Consider the following 11066-nt stretch of genomic DNA (forward strand, 5'->3'; position numbering starts at 1 on the left):
CCATAACCCTTGCCTTTCCCTATGTCCACTGAGTATTCCATGATCTCAGGCTTTCCCTACATCCACTGAGTATTCTGTTCCAGGAGCATGACGATGTAGCATTGCCCTGCCAAGCCCTGAGATGCCACACAACACCAGTGCCCTCCTGCTCCTCCTTTCATACCCTACAACTGTTTCTGCTTGGTCCAGATGAAAACTAAGACTCCCCTTCGAAGGACAACAAAGTCTTCCCCAGCCTGCATCGTAGTGGATGCACCCTTCTCCTAAATCGGGGTCTGTTTTCTCAGTGAAGGAGATGGGAACTGCTGGGAAATGGCCCTCCAGGAAGTCTCGTTGAGAAAATCCTGGTATTTACACCCGAGCCTCAAAATGGCGTGGAAAGGAGATGAATCTCTTCCTAAGTCCCCAAAGCCCCCACCGGCTGGGCTCAGGGCGCCGCAAGGTTATTCCCCGAGACAAACGAGCAGTTGAGCAAGCCGGGCCCGTGCCCACAGTAAAGACAGCTCAGCCCGACTCTGCCCCGCCCGCCTCCGCCGTGTCAGCAGCAGCTGCCGGGGCACTGCCCCGAGAAGGAGAAAATGGCGGCGGCGCGGCCCAATCAGCGCACGGCGCCGGCTCGCTCCCGCCTGCCGCCCAGTCATGGCGCTCCGCGTGCCCCAGACGGTTCCATTCGGCACCGTCCCCCTCCCCTCCTACCCGGTCCCCGGGGTGGATCCGGCCGCTCGCTATAAAAGGGCGCGCAGCGCACATGTGCTCCTCAGTGCCGGCGGGAGCGGGAGGGCGGGAGTGGGTTGTGTTGCGTGGGAGAGGGAGCGGTGGGGGTCGGGTGTGCCGAACAGTCACCGCGCAGCCCCTCGGTGCTCGTGTCCCCGTTCCGTGTGAGGGTCACCGGTAACCCCCCAACCCCCCTGCCCGGCGCTACCTTGCTGCCGCCTCACCACCGCTGCACACCCCCACCCCCCACCCCCGCGGGATGCGGGCTCGGCCCGCCCCGCCAGCCCTGCCCCCAGTGACGGCCGCAGCATGAGCGCGGCGAGCGATACGTACTTCCTCATAAAAGACATAAAACCTGGACTGAAAAACTTAAATGTCATCTTTATTGTGCTGGAGATCGGTAAGTGGCCCCCGGCACGCCCCAGCCCCGTGTCCCGCGGGTGGAGGGGGACGGTTTGGCGTGGCCGTATCCCCCCGCCCCCACCTGAGCCGCGCTTCTCCCCGCAGGGCGAGTCACCAAGACGAAGGACGGGCATGAAGTGAGGTCTTGCAAAGTGGCGGACAAGACGGGCAGCATCACCCTCTCCGTGTGGGACGAGATCGGCGGCCTCATCCAGCCGGGAGACATCATCCGCCTGACCAAAGGGTGCGTATGGGGCCGAGCCAGCTCGCCCCGCTCCCCCCCACACCCGGGGCATGCCTCCAAGCAGCCCTTTGTCACCGAGTGAAGGTGCTGGAGTTACGAGCCGGCTCGGCTGCCTCCTAAGAGGCATGGATGACACAGCAGGCTCCGTTTGGACTGGCCCTCTGGGACAGAGACAGCTCCCCCAGGTCACTTGCCAGATGAAATCCACCTTTTCCACCCCAGCAGATGCCTAGCGTGAGCACGCAGTCTGGCAGTTGGCTAGGAGGGGCTTGTATTTTTAATGAGGAGGTGGTGTTTAAAGGCTTGGTTTGGCCTTAAGGAGGGGGAAAAAAAAAAAAGCTCCTGAGGAAATGTATTATTCTGGGGCAGGTGGGAGCCCCACAGTCCTGGTCTGTAAATCGAAAAAGGAAGTCAAAAGCATGTCCTTAGTTTTACAGATCGTTCTTTGCTCCTTAATGAAAGGAAACCGTGATTAAGGTCTCAGGCAGAAAAGCTGCTTTTCATTGTGGTGGGTTTAATACAAATTGACAGGCAGAAGAGGAGAACCTTTTGGGTGTCACTGTAAAAAGTCATGCTAGGGCTGCACTATTGTGTGTTAATTTGGTTAGGTGCAACTAATTTATCTCAGAGCTGGTTTAAGAAAAAAACCCACCAAACTTATGTTTAATAAATGCGAGAGAATGCTGGATTCAATTTGAAAATCCTTTTCCATGCTCCCACTTTTGCCAGTAACAAAGTGAGCTCTTTAAGCTAGTTGAAGTTACACTTAGAAATCCATTATGCCAATCCTTTGGCCTACACCATCCCAGGAGATGGTGGAACTGCAGTGTAAGGCCCTTTTAATTTGCTTTTGTGAACAAGTAGGTAAAAGGTTACCCAGTGGAGCTGCTAGCTGAGCTCCCCTTAAGTAGTTCAAGTGTAAGTCTTGGGTTTGGATGACCCTTGCCACCACACCTACAGCTGCTTCCTCCTATGCAAGTGTCCTTTTACATGAGGAAATGGGTTGACGCTAGAAGCAGAGCAGAGATGGTTCTGGGGAAGCCTGCTTGTGTGGAAATCACATGGAGCCCTGAAATGGGCGGAACAAAACCCCAGCTCCAGGCCAGCACAAAGCCCTGTGCATAGGTGATGGTGAGGCAAATGAATAGTGATGCTTTTCAGCACTGTTTCTGTACTCTGTGACTGGCCTACTGTAGCTGTCTGGTTTCAGTGCATTTCTTCATGTCAAAAAAGTGGCTTTGGCTAGTATGACTTAAATTTACAAGGTGACATCATTCTTCCTGGTGGGTGGCGAAGTCATGCCTTCATTGACAGGAGTTGCATGCTCAGGACTGCATGCTGAGTGAAGTGGCAAAAGCTAAATGCATCCTGTTTTGGCTCTCATCTTGAGGAAAAAGCCTTCATGCTGCCATCTGAGGTTCTCCAAACATAATTTTGTACTTAACTGAAATAGGATTAATTGGAGTGTGTGATACTGCTGTTTCAAGGCAGGTAGATTTCAGCTCTACAGCCTAATCTGACTTTCCAGCACGGGATGCTCACTGCTACCAGCAGAAAAGTTTAGGTTCCATGTGTAAGCATGTTTTTGTTGTTTGTTTTTTTTCCCCTCTGCTGAATTTCAAGCTGTAGATGTATTCTGTAAAAGCAAGCACTTGCTGATTTTTGTCACTGGCTGATGGAACTCTTTTACAGGAAGCTATTGCAGTTAATATTTTGTAAATATGAAGTTAGTTCTGGAGCTTAGTGCTTTATGGCCAGCTCACAAAAACGTTTGCATATGTGGAATAACTTTGTGCTGGAGGTTATCAGTCCCATGATTTGCTGGATTTCATCCCAGTAAATGTATGTTTGACTCTACATTTATTATTTGGTTGCTCTGCCAGACTGTCCAACCAGATGGTTATTAAAGATTAGGCATAAAGGGAATCTTCGAAGTGAAAGGTAGCATTATGAAGAGCATTAATCCTGCCTCCGGATGGAAAACTCCCAAGACGGGCACCATAACTGTAGATGTTGTGCTGAAGTACAGAGAAGGTTGTCATTTCTTACGGCCCTGTTCTGCTGACCTGGCTCCTCTCTGCTGCCTCTGTTCCAGTCTCTGTGTGGCTGGATGGCTCCCAGTCTCAGCAGATAAGGCAAAGGGCAAGAAGAAGGTTTGCAATGTATCTTCCAAAGGTAGACCACCAGCGCAAGGAAGTGGTGATTTGTCCAGATTATCAGTGCCTCCTGAGAGTGCTGTTGCTGGGGCTCCCTATTCCTTTGCTAGAAGACAGCCACAAGCCTGTGATCTCTTTTGTGTTGCACCTGGGTCTCTGGTCTGCATTTTTATTAGTTTTTTCTCATACATGGTGTCCCTCCTGGAAACAAAGACTTACACAAGAAGCCTTGTGTAACTCGGATTCTAGTGCTTGAAGTCAAGTAGAATGCACTCACGCTGTCCTGTAAGTGAATGCCTCCACAATTGGACCGTGATTTCATTGCATTTCTAGATGTCATCTGGAACATGATGGCCAAAGAAATCCAGGAAGGACCTATATGAAAAAAGTTAGAGCTTCCTGTTACAGTCAGCACCAGTATCTATATTGCCCAGTGAACAAAGGTTCCTGGCTCCTGCTGAAAGCAGAACTGAGAGTCATCAGTGGCTGGTAAGGCAGATACTGCTTTTGGCAAAGTGCGTTTCCTCTACAGGAACAGTCAAAAGGGTTGCTCCAGCCAAGAAAAGAGCATCCAATCTCAAAATAATTGGCTGCTTTCCTGGAATTGCCAGAGGGGTCAGCTGACCTTCCAGTACCTTTCACTAGAAGTAAAACCAGCAGCTGTAAGATTTTAGTGTGGTGAAGTTGGAATGCCTGGGAATTCTTGTAGTCTGTTCCTGTTGGTACATAATATTTATTACATCTTGGAATACAGCTTCTTTCTTCCTTTCAGCAGTGATAATTCTCATTCACTAAGAGGCTGCTTTGCTGCTTCTCTCTTTGGCCAGGTACGCATCTCTGTGGAAAGGATGCCTGACACTTTACACAGGACGAGTAGGCGAGCTGCATAAAATTGGGGAGTAAGTATTACGTGTTTGTACTTGAGGTGTTACGTCCTCTCAGCAGAGCATCATGGTAAGTGTAAGATGTGGTGGCCCTTACTTAATAAAGGGAAACTAGGGCAGCAAAAGCCTGTTGGTTGGTGTGGTACCAGCAGCCACAGGGTGAGTTTTTACATGCTGTTATGGTAATGACCCTCTGAATTCTAAGTGTAGTGAGAAAAGTCATTTTCCATCGTGGCACAGGGCTGCCAGGCCTCACCTGGGAGTTTGGAAATTGTGTACGTGACAAAGGACTTCATGTGTACAGCTTACCTCAGCTTGAGTAACCACTGTATTTTGGTGGAAACCTCCTGTGTGTGTCACACTTTACAGATGGAGCAGACTGAAGACAATATAACTCCAGTGAATCATATCTAAACAAGCAAGGCTTGTTGAACCTTCCTTAAACTGCCTGCAGACTGAGGTGATGACTCCTCAGAGCAGACATGAGTAACATGCTTGATAAGCAGCAGGAAAAACAGCCACATTTTCTAACCCAAGGAGTATTTCTGCTGTTGCACAAAGTCCTGTGAGAAGCCTAGTAGTCATCAGGGAGGTGGGACTCTGGGGTGGTCATCTCTCTTATTGAGTGGTTCAAAATTGATTCAAAAGCTGAATTTTGTGAGAGTTGACCTGCAGATTCTTTTGTGCAAAGCCATTAGCTCCAAAGTGTCATCCAGTGGGCTTACTCTCCAGCAGAGGGTAAGCTTGCCTGGAGTGAGGCAAGTTCTCACCTCCACTCTGCCCTTCTAGCAGGAGATGGGAGCTCCACTTCTACTTAACCAGTCCAAGCTGTGTGATGATCCAAATCTTTCTTCCCCCCCACCTCCTGCCATAATTTGCATGTGTAGTGAGTTGATGGGCCTCTTGTTCCATGGTCTCCTTGAGTTGAGAAGAATGCTTGCAATTTCATTGGACTCCTCTGTGCTGTTATTTTAATGGAGCACTCCACAGCGTGGGAGGGAGTGTTTAAAGTGCTTAGAGATGTGTTGCAGTCACAGCCTGTGAGCAGGATGGTTGACTTTGTGACTTGGGTGACCCTGTGGATGCTGGACAAGATTGTGCAGTTGGAAGAGAGGTGAAGGGAGCCCTTTCATCACCACCTGTTTTCTTTAGGCCATTTTACCTCCTGGAGTAAATGTATATTTGCCTGTGCTTGTCTGAAACACCCTCACCAGGGGGATGGGACAGCTTTACCACAGGCCTCTTCTTTGAACAGTGGAGCAGGATTAGTTACTTCTGGGTGGTGGGGTATATCATGAACATTTTGCCCTTTGAGTTGTGGATGTGAGAACTCTGCTAAAAAGTGGCTTTAGAGCTCCCTCATAATCCTGATTTCTCCCCAGGTTCTGCATGGTGTACTCAGAAGTGCCAAACTTCAGTGAGCCTAACTCGGAACACATCGGGCAGAACAAATTGGTATGTTAAAATTGTCTGAGGCTTCTGGCATAAAGTGCTCTTTGTTCTGAACACTTCAGAATGTGATTCTTCTGAAAAAATGGACTTGAGGTGATAGATAATAATGAGCCCATAATTAGAGTAGCAGATAAATTCCCTGTGAAGCCCCTGTAAGAGCACAAGGCGGGGGGAAACCAGCCTCTTTGTGTAAAAATGTGTAATTTCTCTCTCTGATCCTGTCCTTTTTTGTTTTTTTTTACATTTCTCTGAAGGCACAGGGTGAACAGAATAATAGTTCTACATCAAGTAATATGGGTTCTTGTACTTTTGGGCCACTGGGTAAGTTGTTTGCTTTTGTGGAAGTGAAAGGATGAGAAATGCTTAATGGGAATAAGAAATTGATCTTGCTCAGGATTCTCCACTCTGGGGCAAAAGTGTGCTATGCCCTGAAAAGTCTCCTAGTCCGGGGCCTGAACCTGCAAGCACATAAGCATCAATGCTTCTTGAGTAATGGTTTCAGATTTCTTCCCTGGAAGAGATCAGAATGAATATTCAAGGTACTTGTATCTCGTAAAGGGACTTGACTAAAGCTGAATGGTTTGGATGCTTTCCAAAAGTTTTTGCAAGCACTTGAATTTCTGGTGGGTTTGTTTGCTTGCCTTTTTTTTGTTTGTTTATTTAAACCACCTGACACCCTGGTTTTAAATACTGATTACTTGATCTTGGCCCTCACCATGGCTTTCCTGCCAGGTTAGCACTCTAAAACAAGTGATAGTAATCTGAATTTCAAGATTTGGCCTGGCTGGATCATTTTGTGATGTATTTAAATATTCAAGATAAAATGCTTCAAGGACTTGATTGGGGTGTTAAGCTGAGAGGAAACCTTGGTTATGATGGCCACACTCAGTACCTATTGTTGAGTTAAGCCCTGCTGGTGGATGACAACAAACTGGTTCTGTAACTTGGTGTCAGAAAGCTCTGTGTCACTCCAGTGACTGCCTGCTTCCTCTTGAGCAAGACAATTTTAATTTCTCTTATTTTACTTCTCTTATGAGTTCTTTCTGTTCCCTTGAAAATAAATTATTCTGAGAAAGAAGGGTGGTGCTTTCAGGACAGTCTTTCCTCAGTGCCAGGGTGAGGTATGTGGCCTTTCAGCTGTTGATGTCCCTGCTTTGGGCAGTGGGCAGCTGTTCTCACTGAGCTTGTACATATATCTTCTGAAACCTCTTTTTTTTCCCCCCCCCCCCCCCCTCTTCTGCTGCTTGTGTGGTCCTTAAATGCAGTGATTCCCTTTTGTCTCCTCTCTCCATGGCTCCCTGCCATCATTCTGCCTTTTCAGCTCTGTCCCTCTTCTACCAGCAAAATATGAGCAGTGATGCTTATGAGGCTCAAGTTTGTGTGAACTTGATGCTGGCAGAGTTGCTTCTGTGGTGGGACTTCACAAGGCAGCTTTCTGTTTCTGTGTGCCTGGCAATGGAGAATGACAGAAGGAGCTTTGTGTAACCTGCTTTTCCTTTGCTGGTTTCTCCTTGCTTTCTGCTGTCTGTCTGGAATGTCTCTGTGTGACCTACAAGCTCCAGTGCATGTTTCTGAAAGCACCACTCTGGTTTCAGAAGGCTTCAGTCTCTTGGAGACAAGGAACAACATGCAACTCCATGAGCCTTCTTGCTTTGGTTGAGGTGGGGGGCATAGGTATGGAGGGGAGGTAGTCTGGGAGGGGGGGAAAAAGGCAAGGTGTGGTTTGGGGGTTTTCCTTCTGGTGCTGGGGGTTTGCTGGTTGCTGCAAACTGTGTTCCCTGAGTTCTAAACTCATGTTAAGGGAGCAGCAGTTTCAGTCCATGGAATTTGTGATAACTTCTTTCCCTCTTTTTTTGTAGGAAATGGTTTACAAACTGGACCTGAATCAAGTGGATTTCCATTCACATATAACCATGGCCACAGTTACGCAGGTAGTGGGAGAGGCAATGGGCGAGGACCTGTAAATCCAGCACCAGCTAATAGCCTTCAGCCTCATCCCCCTGCTGTCAGTAATGGAAGGGACCCACGCAGAGCCTTTAAAAGATGACTATGCCAAACGTGGTTGTACAGCTTGCTTAAACTCTACACTCTACTTGAACACTTATTGCACTTTTATTTATAGTTAACTGTGAACAGTTTGTCCTTTATTGTTGGGGGTTTTTTACCTTTTGGTCTATGGAGCAAACTCAATGTGATCTATTTTTCATTTTGCTTTAGGGAAGGACAGTGAGTCTTCCCCATACATTAATGGGGTAGGAGGAGAAGGTGGATCTAAGGAAGTAAGGGTTGAAGAGTCTCAATTAAAACTCTGTACCCTTTGCTTAATGCAAGAAGATTTCAGTTACATGTATGTATTTTTCTGTTGGTCAGCCATATAGCCTTAAAAGGTTGATATGTCCTGTGTGTGCATACAGTGACTTCCATTAGGGTTACTGAGAGTGCTTAGTGGAAAGGGAACAAAGGGGAAGGACAGAGATGCTCTGGTGAACTAGGTATCCTTGGAACAAACAGAGCTTGTAAAAGCAGTAAGTGTAGGGACATGGTGGTGCCAGCACCTGTCTTGTCTTCTGAATCAGAATGGGTAACTCGAAAGTTGAAGACATGGTGAGTCTCTTGAAGCTTATTCCAAAAAGATGCACACTACTTAAATTTTCCATAAAAACCCTTATCACTGTCAAGGAAAGTGACACTGATGTTTTGCTTGGGATAGAAGCTTGGATATTCATTCTTGCTTTGCACAAAATGACAGAGAAGGGCCTGAATTCAGACAGTACTGGGGAATACACTGTAGCCACTCCATGTGTAAAAGCTGAAGGTTGCTTTGCAGGAGTCTGAATTTCCAGGAGAGAACTGTTTTCAATTGCTGCCTTACCCATCTCTTCAGTGAGGCTGCCTACTTGCCCTCCATTCTTCCTTCCTTCTCTCCTTCCCTTTTCCAAATGAATTGTGTTAGATGAAGCTGTCTGTGTGAAATGCAGAGATCCTGGCCAAGCACATAACTGCACTTCTGGTGCTGTTAAGCTGCTAGGCTTCCTTTCCTCTGTTTTATATTTGAAATAAGAATTACCACTTAAAGAACTTCTTAGCCTGCCTCCCCCCCACACACACTGTTTCCTGGGGGACAATAGCTGCAGCTTTATTTCTGAGTTCACAAATGTCTTGACTCTGCTTAAGAGTCCAGTGCCATGTTTCTGATCAGGTTCAAAACCAACTTGGAAGCTGAGGTGTCATCTGTTTAACTCTTCTTTGAGCTGACCTCTCCAATAAAAACAAAATTGCACTAACCATTTCAAAAACAAATCTTAACTTTCTTTGTCAAGCCATAAAGACTTCATGACAAAAAGGCTCATTATGATTTGTGAGTTGTCTATGTGGTTGTCCATGTTAATTGAATCTGCTACTATGTCACTAATGTTTACAAGTTACTTACATTTGATACTTCTGCTTTTGGTACTTTTATCATGATGATTTGTTGAAAAATGCTCCTAACTGTCAAAAGCTCCTTGTTTAGTCTGAAATACTGAACTGTCTTTTAAATACAAGCAGCAGCAGCAACAAACTTCTGAAGGGAGCTTTAGGAGAGACCTGTGCCCCCAGACACCTGAGGGCCGTTTGCCCCAACTGGTAAAGTGCTATCCTGTGAGACCTGCTTCTAGGTGGAACTAATGAAACTTGTTTTGGATATGAGAGGGCAGCCATGCCTCATGAGGTCACCCAGAGGTGCTGTTGTGGAAGAACAGTGCTGAATGGTGAATCAGAAAGCACACAGTGACTGCTGGGGACGTGGTGTAAGGAGGTGATGTGTAACTCAGGGACTTTAAATTGCTTGCTTATTTAAGTCGTGTAGTCTGGATACATGGACAACCTCTTATGCAGTGTTGTATTAAGACTTGGATATGCTTGTGAGAAGGAAGCCAAGAGGACTTCTGAGTGTTGGAAGTACACATGACATGTTCCAGAGTTAAAGGAGATGCAAGTGTGCTGTGAGAGCCTTGCTCTCAGTAGTGGCTGTAAAGGTTGCAAGTGCTGGCATGGTGGGGACTTCATACTTGTTGGGGTATCTCCACCATGGATCTCAGATCCTGGTGGTCTTGACTTCTCTACAGCATAAAAAAAGGCTGAAATAGGTGGGAACCCTGTGTTTGTGTGCTGAGGTGCCTGATGTTTGTAGCTCTATGCATTTGAGCTTTTATCAAGCTAATAAACAGAATACTTGTTCACAAAATGCAAATAAAAAGTGAGATTATTACTGCTGAGTGACTAAGGTGAAAAGCTTGCTGTCAAATAGATCATTGATTTGCAGTTGGGAGAAAAATAAAAGAGCAAGAGGCTGATCTTCATGTTCTCAAGGTTAGTAGCATTCCTGCCTCCCTGTTTCTTAATGTGAAGCTATTCCAGTTTATTAATTATTTTTGTTTTACTTCTTTGCAGGGGAAATCTGTGCCTTGAAAAGTCACATGGACTTAAATATACTCAGTAATTTTTCAAGGTCTCCTGATCTTCCAGTGAACTTCAAAATTGTTTCCCTCAAAGTTCTCAGTGTCAAGAATAGTGAGTTCTCACCTTGCAGAGGAATCTGGGAGCCTGCCTTGCATCTGTCTGGATCATACCTTGATGTAAACAAGTAGTTACTACTCTTGACACTACAAGGCAATTCTTAGGTGCCCAGTACTTTGGTCCTCAGGGAGTCTTCACAAGATACTAAGGGTCAGGCTGTAGGTAGGGTGGTCTCATTCTAGATAATGCAGATTGCTAGAGTTAAAAACCTCTGGAAACTAATGTTCATGTGTCTAGACACAGACTGCACTGTGCTAACGTGCAGCTGAGCAGTCCTGATACACTGAAGTCATAAGGCACCCAGCTCTCATCACCCCAAAACAGTGCATCCCCTCTTACCTTTCCTAACATGAGGCCTGATGGCAGATTGCAGCAATTGGAATCGGTTTGACTGGAAAAGTGTTTTATAATCAGTATCTGTCCTCAGTTACTCTCCCACCTTTGCTCCCCAAAGTGGAAATACAGCCAAGGTTAGGACTGCAAGTAGAGTCATGCACTCCTTGTCCAGAATGAAACCTGGGTGGATCTTTAAAGAGCAAATCTAAGTTCTGGACTGTGGCACTTGATCTATCTGCTTTCACAACTCAGCTGTAGCAGGTTGTAGTCCTGTGCATTCCAATAATGCTGTACCTCAGCAGCACACAAAATGCAGTAAGG

The 11066-nt window shown here is 46.6% G+C and overlaps 1 protein-coding gene across 1 annotated transcript; it reads left to right on the plus strand.

The window, feature by feature from the left end:
- The first annotated feature begins 963 nt into the window (after positions 1 to 963).
- NABP1 (nucleic acid binding protein 1) lies at positions 964 to 10255 on the plus strand. Its single transcript, XM_054171595.1, has 6 exons — positions 964 to 1114; positions 1222 to 1360; positions 4344 to 4415; positions 5783 to 5855; positions 6107 to 6173; positions 7712 to 10255. Exons 1-6 carry the CDS (start codon positions 1024 to 1026, stop codon positions 7897 to 7899), a joined length of 630 nt encoding a protein of 209 aa, XP_054027570.1. The 5' UTR covers positions 964 to 1023; the 3' UTR covers positions 7900 to 10255.
- The last annotated feature ends 811 nt before the right edge of the window (positions 10256 to 11066 follow it).

Source organism: Dryobates pubescens, chromosome 2 (genome assembly GCF_014839835.1).
Source record: "Dryobates pubescens isolate bDryPub1 chromosome 2, bDryPub1.pri, whole genome shotgun sequence".
NCBI lineage: Eukaryota > Metazoa > Chordata > Aves > Piciformes > Picidae > Dryobates > Dryobates pubescens.

Excerpts from the sequence above, each read along its gene's own strand:
- NABP1 (XM_054171595.1), top strand. The coding sequence starts at position 1,024 with ATGAGCGCGGCGAGCGATACGTACTTCCTCATAAAAGACATAAAACCT. Across the intron at positions 1,115-1,221 it reads CTTTATTGTGCTGGAGATCG|GGCGAGTCACCAAGACGAAG; the intron begins GTAAGTGGCCCC and ends TTCTCCCCGCAG. Across the intron at positions 1,361-4,343 it reads ATCATCCGCCTGACCAAAGG|GTACGCATCTCTGTGGAAAG; the intron begins GTGCGTATGGGG and ends CTCTTTGGCCAG.